This window comes from Prinia subflava, chromosome Z (genome assembly GCF_021018805.1).
Source record: "Prinia subflava isolate CZ2003 ecotype Zambia chromosome Z, Cam_Psub_1.2, whole genome shotgun sequence".
Lineage (NCBI taxonomy): Eukaryota > Metazoa > Chordata > Aves > Passeriformes > Cisticolidae > Prinia > Prinia subflava.
Window position 1 is genome coordinate 97670190 of NC_086283.1, and position 20424 is coordinate 97690613.

At 38.7% G+C, this 20424-nt stretch overlaps 1 protein-coding gene across 1 annotated transcript in view; it reads right to left on the reverse strand.

Annotated features, from left to right (window-relative positions):
• SV2C (synaptic vesicle glycoprotein 2C) overlaps window positions 1–20424 on the reverse strand; it is a 113653-nt gene that overhangs the window by 68198 nt on the left and 25031 nt on the right. The window contains exon 2 of the mRNA XM_063422443.1: window positions 15208–15911. Coding sequence (XP_063278513.1) covers window positions 15208–15787 — 580 coding nt within the window. The 5' untranslated portion in view covers window positions 15788–15911. The remainder of the gene's footprint in view (window positions 1–15207; window positions 15912–20424) is intronic.

Genomic DNA, 20424 nt, shown 5'->3' on the forward strand with positions numbered 1-20424 from the left:
ATTAAAACACCTGATACTAAGAGCTAATTAACAGCACTGCAATCTCAGTGGTTTCTGTTCAATATTTAAGCTAACCATCGGTTATCTCTCCAGTGCTCAATCAGCCATTAAGTCTTTTTTCTGTAACTATATCCAGTGCAGAAATAAACTTCTTTCCTCGTAAATGGGAAAAAAATACCTTCCTTTTATTTTGTTCCATCCATACAGTGGCTGTTAGCATGATTGATCCAATGAGCTGGAAGGGCGGTGGAAGAAAAATTACACCAAAAAGGACCAAAACAGAATAAAAACCCAAACAAAATTAAAGAAAAAAACCTAAAACCGAACCAAACCTTTTGCTTTCAGAAACAGACATTGAATTAGGCTAAGCTTGTTCAGAAACAACTTACCAAATTTAATAAGGGTCTGAAACACACACATTTCCCAGTGTCTGACAAGATGCCTGGTCTACCTCACCTATCAGAAAGCTGCATGAGAGTGAAATCCCATGTCTTCTTTCTGTTTTACAACTTGGAGTCAATGATACAGATTAAATAATCCAGAATGTGTGTCAGAATTAAGAATAATGGATCAGAATAATCTTCTGTGTGCTGCCAATACACCTCCAGGTGCTGATGAAATTGAACGGGGTTTTTAATTATGTATTTACCATAGTACCAGGAGGAACTGTTGTAATGTCTACATGGAAAATTTTTAGATGACTGCATCTATCAGTTTATAATATCCATTTAACATGACTTGCTAGTGGTGACTTCAGAACCAACCTTGAAAATTGCCCTGAATTCTAATGGATTAGGAAAATGCTTGTTCTCTGTGAAAATGAGCAGGTCTGACAAATGCCAGACAAAAGCAATATGCAGCACAATAGAGTCACATATCACATGGGTTATATTCATCCATACTCACTCAAACTGATATACGATGCTCTCCACTTCTTGCCAGTATAAAGCAAATAATTTCAGTCCAGATAGACTGATATGAAGAAATTTGCAAATAGCCACCTTTGCCTATCACTGAAAATGTAGACTTTCTTTAACACTATGGATATAGAGCCAGTTTCACTTTACACCATTTTTCTAATTTTTCTGCTTTATAGTACTCTCCCAACTTTCTGCAATCCCCTGAAAAAGCTGTATAAAAACACCTTTCTGCCTGTTAATCAGGTTTCTGTGAGTCTTTGAAAACCCTTTGTCCATGACATATTTATTGTGAGAGAAGTTTTCTTGTTAAACAAGAATAACACGACATATGTAATGTGTCGTGATAACCACTTTTTTTTTTTCCTTCTAGTTGGAGCAGGCTGATAGATGCTGTGTAAACATGTTATAGGTTTAATAGAGCCAGGGAGCAACATTTTCCAGTTAGCTGTATGGAAGTGCCCATCTAGCAGTGTGAGTTGTAAGTAAAGTTGATCTGAGTGTAAAATATGAGATTCCCTAGTAAAAAAAAAATATTACGTACAGAACTTCCTTAAGTTACCCACAATTCTGCTTACAGAATAAACCTGTGAGCAATTCCTCCCAGACTCCTGTGGCCTGTTAGTAGCATGTGAAACTATAAAGTCTTAAATTTATATTGTTCCCTTATATCAAGACTTCTCATTCTATATAGGGCTGACAAAGCATTGAAAAATTAATAAGGCTAAATGCAAACAAGAGTCTTTATTATAAATGTCAGTAAATCACAATATCCTGGACAGACTTAACTACCATTATAGCTTTTGCTGAAATAGCATTTGCACGAAGGGAAGATTTTTAAAAACATACCAGTGTCATATTCATGTACCTGTTCTAGCAGTGACTTTGTATTATTCCTTTGTGTAAATATTTATTGTATAATACTGTATAACCACCACCACTTTGATTCTGCATCAGCTGTGAAAGTAGTGATATTTTATACATTTGGAACAATCATAAACTGATAGTTCAAACAAGTGAAACACATGTTCAGTGAGAATTGAAGCACCCATCACTAGGAAAAAATTTCATCTGCAGTGAAATGCAGCCAGAGCAGATTAAAAAATTATTTTTGTTCCATATTTTTCAGCACTCCCTTAAATAAGCCAAAGGTCTACAACAAGAATATATTTTAAATGGTTGCTATAATAATATACAATTTTCTTTCAATTCTTCAACATACTGATAGTGTAGGATAAAAAGAAAAGTCAAACTTCAAGAGGTTCAAAAATCCTTGATTGATTAAATTCAATTATAAAATGCATAGGAAGATATTTACTCAACTATGATGACCAAGCCATCAAATAATTCTTGGTCCACGTATAAAGGAAGTTCATTAACACTTTTTCTGTTAAAATATTTCTCCCTTGACAAGGAACTCATAAATTTCCTATTTAATTTCATAGCTCAGCAGTTGATGCAAGATGCAAAATTCAAAACCACACAAAGAATGTGAAAGCTTGCAAATTATACTAAACTCTGCTACAGAATTAACCAAACAGAGACTTGGAAGAGAGTGCACCATCATATTTTAAATGTTCAGTTTGGCTAAAACCTCTTTTTGACTCATCGATTTAAGAAGTGATATATTGTCAACTAGAGATCCCATGGTAGTTGAGACATGGAGGAAAAAGTGAAGGCAACAGCTAAATTAAATGTGTGAAATCAACATGGCCCTCAGGCTTTTCCTTTGGGAAGAATTTCTTTCTTTTCACTACTTTTGTAGGAATAAAATGGTAAAATTACTGATTTGTGATGGGATAGGCAGAGCCAGAAAATAACCTGTCATGAGCAAAAAAGCAGCCCAAAGATTTTTGATTATTTTAGACAAAAAAAATCTCTGTGACAGATTTAAAGAAAAACACAAGCAGTAAGTATTTAACTTTAATTTTCTGTGCAAATAAATGGTACAAAAGGCTGGAGAGTAGCATCATGGAGGGACATGAAAGTTGAACATGACTCAGAAGTGCCCTGGCAGCCAGGAGGGCCACCCGTGTCCTGGGGACATCATGGACAGCATCAGCAGGACAAGGGAGGGCATTGTCCTGCTCTGCTCTGCTCTGGGGCAGCCTCACCTGCAGTGCTGGGGCAGCTCTGGTGCCACAATTAAAAAAAAAAAAAAAAGACAATAAACTGTTTGAAATTGTCCAAAGCAGAACAATGAAGATGATAAAGGGTCTTGAGGGGGAGCCTTATGAGAAGTGGCTGAGGCCACTTGGTCTGTTCAGCCTGAAAGGATCTGAGGGGAGACCTCACTGCAGTCTACACCATCCTCACAGCAGAAGCAGAGGAGCAGGCAGTGATCTCCCTGGTGACAAGTGACATGACCTGAGGAGGTGGCATGGACCTGAGGGAGGGTTTAGGTTGGATACCATGAAAATGGTTTTCCCCCAGAGGGTGGTTGGGCACTGGAAGAAGTTCCCCAGAATAGTGGCCACAGCACCAGCCTGACAGAGTTCAAGAGGTGTTTGGACAATGCTCTCAGGCACATGGTGTGATTTTTGGGGGCTGTTCTGAGGAGAATGATGGGTTGGACTCAGTGATCCTTATGGGTCCTTGCAATAAAGCTGCATGCAGAAACAACCTGAAAGAGGAAAAACATTTGAAATGGGTCTGTCCACCCTCTTAATACTGGCTTCAATAAGGTGGCTTGGGAACAACATCATACTCAGAAATGTGGGCAGTTGTGACCCACCTTAGATAGTGGCTTACTGTGGGAGCCTGCACCAGCACAGAGGACTGAGTACACTGTACTTCATTAGTGGCTCAAATCTGTGCTCTCAGTTCCTGTCTTGTGAGAGTCCATGATGTTCCATGTGATACAGGTTTAGTCCAGGTCATAAGAGAAAAAATCCCATTGTATATTCCCTCCACTGTCCCCTTTTTCCCCTCAGAAAACAAAACCAGACATAACCACCATTTTCACTGGTCCATATATTGTAACAGCTTAGAAATTATAAGCTGTTAAGGATCTGTCTCTTAATTTTTCTCCCTCAAAAAACTGTGTTAGGAAGGCAAGCCAAAAAAGCACTGCACTAGGAGGACTTTAATAATGTCATTTGCAAGGGAGCTGAACTGTACCAAAGGTGAACAGCATGCATGGTGGCATTTGTATTTCTAGCATCTCCTTCTGAAGGAGTAAGACATTAATCCTACAGACCAATTTTCACCTTTTCTGGAATATTTAGAACACTCTATTTCTAAATATTTCTACTGCTGTTAAAGATTTATTGCTACTATTAACTATAAGTGCAACAGACTCTCACTGTTACTTCAGTGAGATTCCTCACAAGCAAATGTCTGATATGGCCCCAGTAAGTACTCTTTATCTAGATTCCTTTATTGTGAATATATACCAGATATTATATAAGTATCTAACTTTTTTGATATCTGAGCTCTCTTGAATAAAATTTATACCTTGTCCAAGTGTCCAGATTAAAAAATTAGATATTAATATTTTTCCCTATCCCTGAAGTATAAAATAATTTAAAAAAAAATCTTCAACATGGTTTCCATAATTAAAAAAAACAAAAAGGATTTTCCCCTGGAATTTTCAAGTGTCTAAGAGATCATCTACTAGGTCAACACAACAGTAAAAAATAGAGTAACAGAGCCTGGATTTCCTTTATTTTATGTCACTTGTGGTGTATTGTGTCATAACAAAGGCAGTGCCATACTAATAACTGGAATATAACCACAAGACACTCACCTTTTCCCACTGTATTTTATGCAGTAGCAAGCAATAAATCTCATCCATCTCTAATGACCTATACTAATATTTAACAAAAAAACAACATTATACACAGATAACTACTTACAGTAGCAGAAGGCATTTTACTCACTGTGGTATAAAGACAGTTTTGTGACCATCTATTAAAATTCAAATCTCTTAACCAGTAAATAATCCCAGTAGGCATGTAGATAAATGAATTTTTTAAAAAATACTCCTGTCAAGCTCAGGTTGTGCAGCTCTTTATTCACATCTTGTCACATGCTTCCAGGTTTCTGCCAGATCCCAGGAGGAGAACAAATAATTCAAGGCATATGATTTTTCCTAAATTAATTTAGACACTAGTCAGTGTTTGAAACAGCAAGCCCATGTACAATCCATGAGCTCTAACCCTCCTTTCCTTTAAAATTTTACAGAAGTGTAACAGCTGCAGCATATTTTAGTCATAGGTAGGTAGAAGTATCATACATTTGTAGACATCTAATCAGGAAAAATTTGGTAAGGAAGGACTTTTGAAAAGCTTTATTCTGACCTCTGCTAAAAGCACAGTTGCCTTCAGAGCAAGATAACTTTGCTTCAGGCCATCAGTCCATCGCAGATACAGCTGGTCTGAAGATGCACAGATAAATTTGGCTATAACAAGAAATCCAATTCGGCTAACCTAGTTCATTGTAGAATAGAAGTAAACGAGTCCCCAGGTAATGATATTCAAATGAGATTCAAACCCAAACAGGGGACCCCAGCCAATCCCATTCAATCCCAAATGCAGGCATATCATTGGCCAGGATGCTGGGCTGGGCTAAGACCCTGACCAATTGCTTGTCCAGGCACAGGAATTTGGAACCACCTATAAAAGGAGGGCGCCCAACAATAAACTTTGGCTGTTTGTCGCATGACCTTCGGAGTAGTCAGGTGTGTGAAAAATATGGGATGTTAATTCGTGTTCTTATGGGTTATGGCATGTTAGAAATTATAAAATCATTGTATAGGGGAATATAGTCTTAAGTTTCAGTCTTCCTTGAAAATTTGCTAAGACAAAAAGCAGGCACCACCCTGGAGTTTAACAAGGAGACAAAGGATTTACGGGAAAACTGGCTGTCTCCTCGGCATTAGGAGAAGACACATTAAGATAATTTATCAGTCTTCTCCTCCCTGGATGGCAGAGTCGTCAGATCATTATCTGCAGCCAACACCCTCATCTGAGCATTGGAACACCACCATTAGAGGAATGTCATCATCCACACCTCCGGAGATGAACTTATACCATTCATAAAAACTTGGTGTCTATTCACTCCCGGGAAACCAGAGATTGACACCTCACAGCGGAGAAGAAACTCTTTTCAGCTAAGTCAGAGACAACTATGAATTTGAATAACTAGCTTGGAAACAAAAGGACTATGAGGAAATTTTTGCCAGAGGCGGGATAAAGTGTATAAAAACTAAGCCCCGAACAAGGCCAGTTTGTGAACTCAGGGGGGAACAGCAGTTGGCCAGATACTGCGTCCCAGTTCACCCTTTGATAATTCCCTGGGTTAATCGTCAAAGTATCTCCGCTGTGGGTGGTTTTGCTGAAATTCTGTAATTCGATCTTTATTTAATAAACCAAAAATTATGATTTTAATTGGACTACTTTATTGGCATTTATAACAGTTGTGTTCCTGTCTCCAAACTGCAACCCTAACATAACATCAGTCAACCTTTGAAAATCTACCAAACATCCCACAGCTTCTCTATGCAACATTCCTGGTGGTTGACCATCTCACTCTGAACTTTCTTCATTGTACCAGATGATCCCCAGTTGCAACTTCTGATCTTTGTGCTCCTCTGAGAAAAACTTTAATTCACCTTCACTGTAGTTTCTCTCAATTTTGTTGCCAAATAGTACAGAGAGATTCACCTCAGACCTCTTTTCTCCACGTTAAAGAAGACTGGGTCCTTTTGCTTCTTATATGGTGTGTATTTCACTCTTCTTATCACATTATCAGTCCTCTGAATCTGCCTGAATTTGTTAATTTCTTCTTTTTATGTGTCTCCACAATAAGAAAGTGAATCTAACATGGGGGCTCACTTTGTTGAGAATGGAAAAAATCACTCCTCTCTGCTTACTGGTCACTTTTGTCAAAGAAGCTGCAAGGCACTGCTGTCCTATGTGAACTTGCTTCCTAAAAAACGAGATCCTTCTGCAGAGCTGTTTGCTACCCAGCATTTTAGTGACTAGCCTCTACCAGTGACTTGGGTTATTCTGTTCCAATGGAAGGACTTGTACTCATCATTTATAAGTTTCAAGAAAGGTATTTGTTGAATATAAAGTTGTTGAAAATGATCATTGCAAACACAGAATCAAATTAAATAGCAAGGATCAGGCACGACAGTACTTCTTTAAACTAAGAAGTGGAAAAATCCAGAGATCATTTCGTATTCTTAACAGAGTTTATATGCACATTTCATCAGCTACCAAACTTCTGGGGAGCACTTCTTCTCGTGTAAAGAGAAAGAACTATGTGGATTGGAATTACGCTGGTTATGTTTGTTAGGTTTTGAGACAGAGTAGGCATGGGAAGCACTGTTATTAAAGCAGCTAATGTGCAAGTTAGTAATCAATGGAGAATTGGTAGGCTTTTGTGCTAGAATGAGAACTACTTCTGCCCAAAAGACGTAGTTATGTCAATAATATTCTTTTTTCTACAAATACTACACAAAATTTTATTATTAAATTCAGAAAATAACAGAAAGAGACCCTTAGATCAGGGTATTATATGACACTAAATGTAGGGTTTCAGAAAATAATCTTATTTCCAAGGTAAGCTCTTTGTTGCTATTCATATTCACAGGACTTGCAATATCAGTCCAGCGATTTACCACAACACTTGAGTTGTTTAGATGGAAGTAAATGTCTGTAGCCTGACTTATCAGCTAAGAATGTCTTTTACATATAAAAAATTATTTCAAGGTTTGTTACTGAACTGTCTATGAACCTGTATCAAAGTCTTGACTAACACATAGGGTAACACCATGGTAAGACAGAACAGAGTAGAAGATTATTAACCATCAAGAGATCATTCAGTCTAAACTTGATACAGAGGATCATACAGGAATTCAAAACAGACCTGGGAGACTATTAGAAATCATTGAGGAGCAATTGGCCTCTGTAAAGGACATCAATCAGCAAACAAGAGTGCCTAATTGTACACCTACAAAAAATAAAAAATTTAAAAATAATCACTAAATCCTGAGATGTTAAGATTTTTGGGCTGAGGTGGCTGGGACTCCGAGCAACCTGATTCAGTTAAAGCTGTCCCTGCACATTGCAGGGGGGTTGGATTGCCTGACCTTTTAAAGGTCCTTTCCAACTCAAACTATTCTATGATTACATGATAAAGCACAAAAAAAAAAAGGATGGAGGTGTCTGTCTGGAAAAGTTGCCAACTGATGCTGTGAAGAGTGGCCTCATGATCAGCTGAGCAGGATTCAGCCTTTATTCACTTCTAACAACAGTGACAGCAGCTGTCAAGGGTCCTACACACAAGGGTGAGCACTTACAGGTCCCAAGGGAGAACCAGTGACAGGATGGTCAGAAGGAGCAGATATAGCTGGGATAGACTAGGTTTGCCTAGCTTAGGAAAAACAATGTTTCAGTATTTCAGATACAGAGATCCTGAGGAAAGAAAAAGCTATAATGAAAATGTTACATTTTAAAAAAACCCAACCAACCAACCAACCAAAAAACCCCCCAAAAAATCCAAGAAACACCCTCGACCCCCAAAAAAACCCCAGAAAAATCCTTAAGAACAATCTGAATACAAAGACCAATGTGAATGCAAAGACAGAGAAAAATTAGTTAGAGAAGTATACCCAAATCAGAGCTCACAGAATTAACCTAAAATCAGTCTCTTTCTGACTGATAAAACCAAAGAGATAAGACTCAATAAGGAAAAGGGTTAAAATAAAATCTTTAGGCCTGAGCCTACAACTTGTCTCATGAAGGTTCAGTCTTTCCTCATCAGTGCCAGAAACAAACAGGCCAGTGTGAATCCTCTTACATTCAGGAGTTAAAAAGTACAGCCAAGTTATGATACAGCAGGGACACATTTCTCTCATGCTTAGTGACATGTCACTATAATCTTGGATAATTCAAGATAGTCAACTGTCCTTTCATCTCAAGAAAATCACTTACTTAAGATGAAAAATGTATTGGTTTATTATTTAATTCAAAAGACAACTTGAAGTTAATTCATGACATCAGCACACTCATTATGTTACTTTATAAACTGAGATGTTGCTGGTGATCAATAACAGTGATCTCAAGCTCATGCAAGGGTCAACATAGAAGGATTTTGGGAAACTGTCCTTGTGAAAGTGAATTTTTTAAAAATAATAAATGCAACATGGAGGGTCAATTAATATCATCACATGTTTTTAATTAGCTCAATTAATTAGCTCAATTTTAATTTCCCTAGTAAACTCTCATGGCATGATATATAAGAAAACAGTTTTTACAACCAAATCAATGAATGCTTTTTTAAAGACAAATTAAGGTGTTCTTAGTGACTATCTTGACAGTCTAGAAAATTGCCTGAAAAATAAACATTGTGTATGTGTACTGATTTTACCTTATAACTCTTAGCATTAGTCCTGTGACTTTAATATTTTAACAACATTAGAATCCTCTGGATTATAGAATTCTAATAATGAAAAAAAGACTTATGCCTGTCTGGAAGACCCCAGTTAGGATGTAATTATGAGTTGAAATCACAAGTGCAAAGTAATTGAAATGCATGGCTGTGTGGACCCAGTTATAAAAACATAAAAATGTTTTCACTAAGCATTCACTACTACAATGAATGTTTTGTATCACTGGAATTAATGTTATGCTGTCTGGGAGCTGTATATCTACTCTATTTATAAGCCATATGTACACTGATGTACTAACGACTTGCACCTTATGATATATTTCTAGTAACAATGGGGCAGAAATACATTTTTTTTGTGAAATTATTGATAAAAACATTTACATGTTGCAATTCCTTCAATACACACTGGGAAAGAAATTGCCTATCTCCATTCTTTCCTGCTTTTGTATGTTAATCTTTTAGTACATAATTATTTGTTTGTTAATACCACAACAGAGAGGTTAGGTTTATATTATTGCAAAAGGAAGATACATTACAATTTCTATATTTTAGGCATGAAAATACATTACTTGCACAGCTAAGTTTTCTAGAGCTGTTACCTTAGTTTTGTCAACACGTATCGTTTATATACACACACACATATATACTTGTAACAATGAGGCATTTAACAGCTCCTGTACTGAATTCAGTTAAGTATTTCCAGAGTTATTCCAGTACATCTCAAGACATCATCATAAGAACTCTGGTGACAGGGAAATCCTCAACTTTCTTGACATGGGTCAGACCCCAATGGATGGATGTGAGTACTCTTGGCCCCTGCTATGGTGGGGACAATACCCCCCAGTTCCAAACACCTCCATATATTTAATACAGTTGTTTAGAAAGAATAGTATTTGTAGAAAATACAGTGAAATATTAATTAATTGGAGATTTGGGGGTTACGCTTTGTCTTGGGTTGACTTTATGATGCTTGTATCCCCAATCACCTGTTATGTCTGTGTTGGATATTGTGCTCTGTACATTTAAGACTGGAGGAGGAGACAGAGAAGTGAAGAGTTTGTTTTCAGAAGCTGCACTCCTTCACATTCTGACTCCTGGACTGTGTCTGAAGCACAGACAGACAGCAGGACAGAGGTCTTTTTTTGCTTTTAGTTAGTTTTAGCTAGCTGAGGCAGAAAAGTTCCCTGGACTGTTGTGGGTTGGTTTGTTTGTCTGCTGTTTTGTGGTTTTGTTTTGTTTTGTGTTTTTTTGTTGGTTTTGTTGTTTTTTTTTTTGTGGGGGGGTGGGGTTTTTTAAATTTGTTTTGGTTTGGGGGGTTTGTTTGTTTGGGGGGTTTTTTGGTTTGTTTTTCGTTTTGTTTTTTGTGGGTTTTTTGTCTTTTTCTTGGGACTGTTTAAACCTGTTCTGGACTGAAAAATCAGAGAGACACCTGGATCTCACACCTGCTGCCCACTGAGACCCAGGACGGCATTTTCCAGCACCAGAGGAACTGATAAGAGACTGGCTCAGCTGAGCTGAGCTACAGCCCATGGCAAGGATGCTCTGAGTTTGCCATCTCACTTCAGAACAACAAGAGATTTTATTGTTTCGTATTATTTATTTTTATGCTTGTGGGTACTCTGTTAAATAAGTAGCTTTTTCCACTTTTCTCCAAGGAGATTTTTTTCCTGGACCAACTGAGGAAAAGGGCTGTTTGGGTTTGCTTCCCAGAGGATCCTCATTCAGAGGGTTTCTCCCATATTTGCCCTAAACTGGGACATCCTTATATTTTATCACCCTGAAGAATAAAGACAAATTTGACTGTTTCATTTGTTGAGAAGGGTGCACGTGGTAAAACAAGCAGATTTTTCAGTGTGCTGATTTTCCACTGATTGAAGAAAGCTATGGAACAAACCAGTTACTGACTGGCTTTGAATGTTGACACTCTGATTAACCAGTTAAATATGGGACACACCTCTGGACTTCATAGATTAAAAATCAGAGGAATTATGGGAATACCTTTCTTTTATTCTGGCGTGGGAACAGATAACAGGGGGCAGCGGGGCTGGTTTTGCTGAGGAGAGGAGATTCGAGGAGAGGAGATTCGAGGAGAGGAGATTCGAGGAGAGGAGAGAAGAGTCGAGGAGATTCGAGGAGATTCGAGGAGATTCGAGGAGAGGAGATTCGAGGAGAGGAGAGAAGAGTCGAGGAGATTCGAGGAGAGGAGATCCGAGGAGAGGAGATTCGAGGAGAGGAGAGGAGATTCGAGGAGATTCGAGGAGAGGAGAGGAGAGGAGATTCGAGGAGAGGAGAGGAGATTCGAGGAGATTCGAGGAGAGGAGATTCGAGGAGAGGAGATTCGAGGAGAGGAGAGGAGATTCGAGGAGAGGAGAGGAGAGGAGATTCGAGGAGAGGAGAGGAGATTCGAGGAGAGGAGATTCGAGGAGAGGAGATTCGAGGAGAGGAGAGGAGAGGAGAGGAGAGGAGAGGAGAGGAGAGGAGAGGAGAGGAGAGGAGAGGAGAGGAGAGGAGAGGAGAGGAGAGGAGAGGAGAGGAGATTCGAGGAGAGGAGAGGAGATTCGAGGAGATTCGAGGAGAGGAGATTCGAGGAGATTCGAGGAGAGGAGAGGAGAGGAGAGGAGAGGAGAGGAGAGGAGAGGAGAGGAGAGGAGAGGAGAGGAGAGGAGAGGAGAGGAGAGGAGAGGAGAGGAGAGGAGAGGAGAGGAGAGGAGAGGAGAGGAGAGGAGAGGAGAGGAGAGGAGAGGAGAGGAGAGGAGAGGAGAGGAGAGGAGAGGAGAGGAGAGGAGAGGAGAGGAGAGGAGAGGAGAGGAGAGGAGAGGAGAGGAGAGGAGAGGAGAGGAGAGGAGAGGAGAGGAGAGGAGAGGAGAGGAGAGGAGAGGAGAGGAGAGGAGAGTTTTCCCCATCCTGGCCGGATCAAGCCCAAGCAGCTGCTAGCATTCTGCTGCCACACCACCCCACCCTCCACACGCCCCTGAGAGGCCCAGCCAGGCAGGGCAGCCCCTGCCGGGAGCCAGGCCCCTTCCCTCTCTCCCCACCCCGGTGCAGTTTTCTGAAGAATCCTCCACTGCAGACAGCTCTGGCCTCTGCTAAAATGTCATCCAGCCAGGGGAGGGGGCCCAGCAGTGCGGAGTGAGCAGTTTGGGTGTGGCTGGGCTCCCCAGGATCCTGGCACAGCCCTGGCGTGGTCGGAATGTACGAACTTCAGCCACTACCCAAAAGAACAATCATCCCCTCTTGCAGGCTGTTAACTCCTTCCTTGACATGTGAAACTTGCAAAACATTAAATCCTCTTTGAGTGATAGAAAAGGGACAGAGTGGAGATATGTAGAGGTCCAATGTGAAGACACCAAATTCAGTGAAGGAAGAGTTACATCTTAGATGGAAAGGATGAGAAGATGCCTAGGTTTTAGGCTGAAATTCTTTTGTGAGCTACGGTAATGGACTGTGTTATACTAGAACATCCCTTTAATTAATGGAAAAATAGTTATTGGGGCAATGATAAGAATGTTCAGAGTTGCAGATAGCAAACGTATTTGTGATGGACTAAATATTGAAATAGTTGTGATCTTATGAGAAGCTTGAACAGTGAGAGAGAGATGAGACAAAAATGAGGCTCTTCTCCTAGAAAGAGAAAATATGTCTGTTCCTAGAGATGAAGAAAAACCTTTCCTTTTAGAACCGTTCATCTTTAAATTGATACCCCATGAGTATGCATGACCCATGCTGGAGTGGTGAGAGGCTGTGTAATATGGGAGGGACTTCACAACTGCAGATTCCTGGGCAGCTGCTTTTGTGGGAATTAAAGGCCACAAGAAGACTGTTCTTGTCTTGTGGGAAGTTTCCATGGTAAACCAAAAGGCTTCTCTCTCTAAATGAACTGATGACCACTATTCTGTAAGTGGTAAACTGACTTAGAGTTCCAAGTTTTGTCTTTATATGTTGTCTGTGAGAAAGAAAAGAAGCTGTTGGGGGAGAGGAGAAGTGTTTTGAGGGTTTTATTCTGATTCTTACTAATTTTTTTCCCTTTTATAGTTTTGATAATAAACCTCTATTTATGCCCTTTAAAGTTTTGGGCCTGGTTTGTTTTTCTCCCAATCCTATCTCACAGCAGAAAACGAGTAAATCATTCTAGTAGATACTCACACCATTACAATCAGTAATTTTAAAAATGGGGGTGAGATAAATAGTTTTTGTGCTAGCAATATAAAAAATACAAAGTTTACAAAAATTATAACAATTGAGGTGTCAGTTTTAAAGATATTGTCAACTGACAAGGACTAGATGAAAAAAATCACGTTAAAAAGCAGGTTGGGCATTCACTACTTTTTAAAGATGCATTGTATGTTATTACCTGCACTAAATCATTGACATTTATCTGGTGATACAGATTTGCTTTGTTTTTGCTTTTCATCCTTCTTTAAGAGCTAGACTTGAAAGCTCACAGGTCCAAGAATGACACATACAATTTTGGCATTTGATGTCAACCAGCAGTACAAAACAGATTATATGCATTCAGCCTCTTTAACCATTAAAACTTTAATAATTTTTTCTCTCCATTTAAGTTTAATCACTGCCCTGCATAGTATATACATATACATATACATTTGTATATACATAGTATATACAAAGTTGTTCTAATAACATACGCAAAGTAGTTCTAATAACAAATGATCAAATGGCACAGAATGATGCAAAGGACACAGTCATCTTAGAAATCCTCACTTTCCACTTATGCTCCTGTCACCTGGAGGGAGGCTTAGAGATGTAGCAGGGGGAGACTGCAGTCCCCACTATTGAAACCCATCGAGCCAAACTGCTGGTATCAATATGTCAGGAAACTGAGCAAAGCTAAAATGAGATCTGTTGCAACACAACCACGTGCTGCAAAGAGGGAGGGTACAAGCAGAACATCTGCTAGGAAACAAAGGCTTTTAAAATGTCTTAAAAGTTCTCCTTTCTGTAACAGTCTTCAGGCCCAAGTCACTTATCTACACATATATATTTTATTTCCATTTCTGTCCCAATTGCCCAGGTTCCTACCTCCCCTCTTCTTTGGGAAACTCTTTCTTCAACTTTTCTCCACAGCCCTGCCCCATGAGAGCCTTGTTTTACCTGCTGTGCCCTGGCATATCCAGGGAAAACATCAGGGACCTGATTGCAGCACTGCTGCTCTCACCAAGCCACACAAGGCTGGCTCAGAGTGCCTGTGTCCAACACCACAGGAGGGAACAGACTAGGGGATGAAACACAGCACATCCCCAAAAACAGAATGGACACAGAAAACACATCCCATGTTCATTCTTCTGTCACTCTGATCCGCAGTGAACAGTGTTCTCTTTGGATGGCTAGAGAACAGTTGTTGGTATAAAATGACAAAAGACAAAAAGAGGGAAAGGCTATAATAGATAGCATTTTTATTGGAATTTTTTGAGTTTTCCAGATTGAATTTCACCTCACCATTGCAAAGGTTCATATGTGAAAATGTTGCCATACAGTTGTATCATCTGTTCTTTATTATACCAATATCATTTCAGCAGGACTCCAATTCTCCATCTGTGGGCTGGTTTTGTGGTTTTGCTTTATTTTAGATTAGTTCATTTGGACATCTACTCTTGTATATGAGAACAAAATTTGTCCCTATGTTTTACAATGCAGTCTTTCTCTTTAGTGATTTTTTTAGTGACTGAATAAGAAAACACTAATCTAAAAAAATAAAATTACTATATTAATTAAATTTTGAATTAATACAATTAATTTTAATTTAAATAATGGAATTTATCTTCAAGATGAACCTATTTTTATATAAGTTTCTGTGCTGACAAATACGTATTAAGTCTTACTGTAAACAAATAGTTTAACAACAAAAAGACAGAATGAAGGCTTTACTTACCAAGCCATCCTGATCCAGAATTGGGTATACACATATCTGTTTCAGCACTGGGCAACACAAATCCAACCACAAACACTTCAACGCCATCAGCCATTAGGGCCATTCCTAACACAAAGAAGAGGGCCCACTGGAAGCGACCATGGCCACATTCTTGTATTATCAATTCATATTGCTGTGCTAGCTCCTCTTCATCAGCTTTCCTCTCTGTTTCCAGTTCATGACGATCCTTGTATTCATCACGCATAGACTGACCTAAGGCCACCATGTCATCCTTACCCTGCCCCATGTTGGGGATTCCCTGATACTCCCCTTCATAAATTTCATCATCTTCATCATGTCCTTCAGTTGCTTCACTTGATCCTTCATCATCATTAGCTTCTACACCATAATTTCCTCCTTGGCCATAGTAATCATCGTCATCTTCCTCATCCTGGAATCGATTGTAGGACCTCTGTGTGTAGCCATCCTGGGCTTTGTCAACTGCTTTGTTCACCTTTTTCACTGCTTGCCTCTTCACCTCTTTAGCAATATCTTTGGCCCCCTTCACTAGTGAAGTCCTGTCTTTGTATGTGTCCTCCATCCTGTGTCAAAGAAGGGCTGCTGTTAAGCTGCAAAGGCACCTGCCAAATATTGTTTGGAATGTCTATTGTGTGTTGGACATCAGTGGAAAAAGCTCAGGTACAAGTGAAGCTGTAATACTCAACCTGTAAAATATAAGAGAAAAAAAAGCTTATAGTTGGCTATTTTTAGATGCCTCTTCACACTGATACAGAATTTTTATTTAATCACTGGACATCAGAATACAGGACTTCAAATATAAACAGGCTGTATTTTCTTCAGAGATACAAATCCCACAGGTTACAAAAAATATGCCGAAGATAAATTTAATTTCTCTGTTAATCTTCAGAATTTAATTTTTTACTCTCTAGTCTCAGATTCCAGGTTTTATTCTGAAAGAAACCAAGCAATTCCACGCATCATACAACATATTTTCTAAGCCCTTTCTTACAAAACAGGGCTACAAATACTAATCTTTCTCTCAGTGAGTTGCCATGAAATATCTCTAGCCTTTTTTTTAATACAAATGCTGTAGGAAGTTAGTATTCCTCCAATCTGTACCACTGTCTCAAAGCTGACTGACTTTGGCCAGTGCATTCACACCAAGTCTTGGCAATGGGAAATCCCATCCTAAAAAATTCAGCTCCCACAGGGGAGCTGTGTGGGCAGAAGTGGTGGCACTTTCACACTTGGAGATTCCCAATACCTAGGTCATGGACAGACACATTCCTTTCTTCCAATCTATACTCACAGTAGGGGCAGAATGTATATTATCAGCTAATGCATCTCCAAGTGTGTTAGTCCAGCATGAGTTCCCACTAACCCAGCTGAGTGAAAGCACCAAGACATTTTGCCCCAGCCCTTCTCTCTGCTCCCCTGCTGTATCTTTCCATCTTGTGCAGCCCCAAGGTCACAAATGCAGACATAATGAGTCAAGAGCAGTTTGCTTATTAGACTGAAGACTAACCAGTCCCTCTTCTCCATGCAGTTTTCAGGCAAATCTGCAAGACAATTTGCTCACAACACATCTGCATTATCACCAGGGGCAGGAAAAAGAAATGGCAGCAGCATGCAAGCATACAGAAGGAAGAAATGCAGGATCATTCTTTGGCAACAGTCTGTAGTTAGAACAGCTAAAATCAATTACAAAATTGCATTATGACTCATGTGTCCAAAGTTAAGGGAGCCTGTCTGTGTGTGTGTGTGAATCTGGACACTGCAACAGATCGTAGAAGCCTCCCCTTTGGGAGAAAGCAGGCGACAATTTTTTAGCAGTGCTTCTAAGAAAACACTGCTTCCAGCTTGGGGAAAGGTTATTTTTAACCATGATCATTTTAATGATCTATTTTCCAGCATTACCTCAGAAAAACTGCTGTAATACAACTAAGGAGGCAGTGAGATATGATGCAGGAGTAAAAATAGATGGAAATTTCTGAAGCTAATCTTATTACCCTTTCTGGAGCAGTGTGAATTGCCCTCAGAGCATGATGGGAGAAGACCAAGGAATGGCTTTGAGAAGTTGTCTTTTTTTACTCATTCTATTGCATATACTGTCTCCAGGAGTAACTCCAGACATGAGTTTTAGGACTGATAGTGTTTTGAGGCACAGGAAAAACTACAGACTGTATTAGATAAACTAAGATGTCATGTACTTCTGATACAAGAAAACGAAGCCTACAATCACATAGACATGACTTCGAGAGCTAAAAGATATTTCCCTAGCTTTTTAATAATAGAAGTTCACCTACAGTAAAAAAGTCTTTATTTTTAGTATCTTCTTCTAGATTAATTTCATACACTTTGACTGTTTCTCAAAGAAATCAGATGTGATGGCACTATTCAACTATTAATGGGAACTGAAGCATTTACTGGAAAGGAAATGCAGCCTTAAAAAAAGCCCTGATGTAATATTTATGACTGCAAACTGTAGCCTGACTTTAGGTACATGATGATCCTTTTAAGTAGGTCATCCTGGTGAATCTTTTATGCCAAGGCAGTTTCTCTAATTACAGCTTTTCAGTTTTCAAGGTGCTCTGTAGATGTTATCCTCTGTGTGCTGAATTAGGTATCTGACCCTTACCTGTGTGTGGCTACAGTATCTACCAGCTATTACTGAACATGCAATGCATCAAAATTCACTGGATCTGCTGAAGCCTTCTACAAACACTTTCAAGAACTTCACGAACAGGTACTTTTCTGAGTGTGAATGGGTGCAGGGTGTTCCTAGATTTTAGACAATTTTACAGTGTCCGATTTAGCCAAAATCGGAATTCCTCTAATTCTTAGACTTATATTTGTTTCTTTTTGTTTTTCCAGTAAGGGTTTTCAGTTGTCAAATTCCCTATTAGTACAGGGTGTATATGTGTGTATATATATATATATATTGAAGAAAGCAGGAGTTTAGGAATACCTAAACAAAGAGTATAAGAGCCAGCTCTAAAAAAAACATGTTTTCTGCAGTACACCTAACCTGTGACTTCAGCAGACTCAAATAAAGTAATAAATAACTTGTAAAAGTAACTGAACTCACATTGCAGTTTGTGATAAACCAGGTATATCAACAAAGAATTGCCCATTCAAACTCATTAAGAACAAACTCTTCCATCAAAAAACATGTAGACAGAGCAAAATTTCTGTCTGGGCAGAAATCAGAAATGTGTCTTTATATTGCTTAAGTTTCCAAGCAAAATGCTCAATCTGACCACTGTTTTTTTAAACAGCTTTGCTTTCTCAATGAACTGAAATCTGTGCCTTAAGGTGATAAGCACAGAGAGGAATAATTTACAGCCCATGCATGATAGCTTCCCACCCTTTCAATTATGTTGGACTGATTACTACAAGTATAAGTAACTGGAAAGTCTGTAACCATAAGGATTAATGACTACCTGAGTAGCATAAAGCAGCAAAAGCAGAGATGGTAATCTAGCTATATCCTCTTTGTACCAACCAATTCATCCAACATGTTTGCTGATTTTCACTAAACCAAACACCACATTCCTATTCAATTCCTTCAACTAAAACAAACAAAAAAACCTTCCCAGGAAACGGAAATATTCCTTCAGGAAACATCTACAAAAGCATTTTGTAAAAACACTCAAAATGCATACACAAAATAGAAATTAAATTGTTCTTTTGCTCTGATATTTATTCTAGTATTTATTGTTTTCCATTCTGTTACATTCACATATTTCAGTATATTTAGCATTCTCTATAGATGGTCCTACATCTGAAATAAAAATTGGACATTACCAACTAAATCAGTGAGATCCCATAAAGATAAATCTATGACAAATAAATCTTGTCATAAATCTCTAATAAGTCAGAAAACTCATTCCCACAAAGACTCAGGTCTTTGCTTAGCATAAGCTGTGAGAAGACTCACTGGGTACTCCAAAAGGTGATATTAAACTATATGCATATAAGATAATAAAGTCTTCAGAACAGATCTGGAAGTCACACTCAAATGTGCATTTCACATACTCTTGGGAATTTCGTATAGCATATTTTCTCCTTGTCTCTTGAATCTGTAATGCCTTTACAAAGGAAAAAAATAGTAAAACTGATTTCTAATCCAAGTTCTTGTCTTTATACATTCGTCTTTTTCTTGACATTTTAATTCTGTTTTTCTACTGGGTTTTTTAATTATCAAAGATGGATACACGTGGTTTGTGTTTTCCAAGTTTATTTGTTGCTAGAAATTAGTCATCATGTGAAGATATAATCTTTGGTTTAGATCGTAACTACTTCCAATTTTACTATCTTGTCAAACGATTTTATGTACCAGGTTAAAAATAGGTGTCTAAATTATATTAATTCACAAACAGAAGATGCTATTGTCTTGCAAGTGTTCTCAGTAATTAAGAAAACAACCCACGCTTGAATTCACCAGGATACCTGCAAACCTCCTCCTCATCTCTTCTTGTGCAAAGCCTTCTGCTTATTTTTTCCAAAGCTTTTTGTTTATTTTATTACTTCAGTATGACCTAATAAAGAAGAGATTCCTCCATAAAGGGTATTTATTTATAGAGGCATTCATTTATTTAAAGTAAATAGGAGCTGCCATCGAAGCTGGTGTGTAGCAGATTCATTTTGGGTAATGTTAGCAGATTAAAAGCTAGGTTTCTATATTTGAAGCAAATTTTCTTTCTCTCATGTTGAGAGTCACACACCCAGGCTGCACTCCTCTAGCTCAAGCTGCAGCAGACAGAGCTGTGTGCAACACTGCAAGGCTGCAGTGCCACTGCCAGTGGCAGTCCCCAGCACTCTCCCTGTTTGAATGGATTTCCACCACTTGTCCTGAACCAGCACTTGTCACTGCATCCTCTCTGCAGACACAACACATGTATGCCAGATGAGCATGGGAATTCATTTATCTAGTAAACATCAACAGTCCTGAGCTTGGCAGAAACAGGGTCTTCATGGTACACTGCAATCTCTTTTTTTTTCCTGTTTTCTTACTTTTCTTCCTCATTAAACCAGCAGAGATAACTGTTTCTGCACCATATGCTCTACTTGCCCAGTCCCTCTTAAACTCTGTAACTAATTTACCTAATTTGAAGAAAACAAGCGGAACTGCTTTTAGCTTGTTTTCACTTGAAATTTGATAGTCTTTATCAGAAAAAAGAACATATTTGCCTGAAAGCAAAATGTAAGTGGACA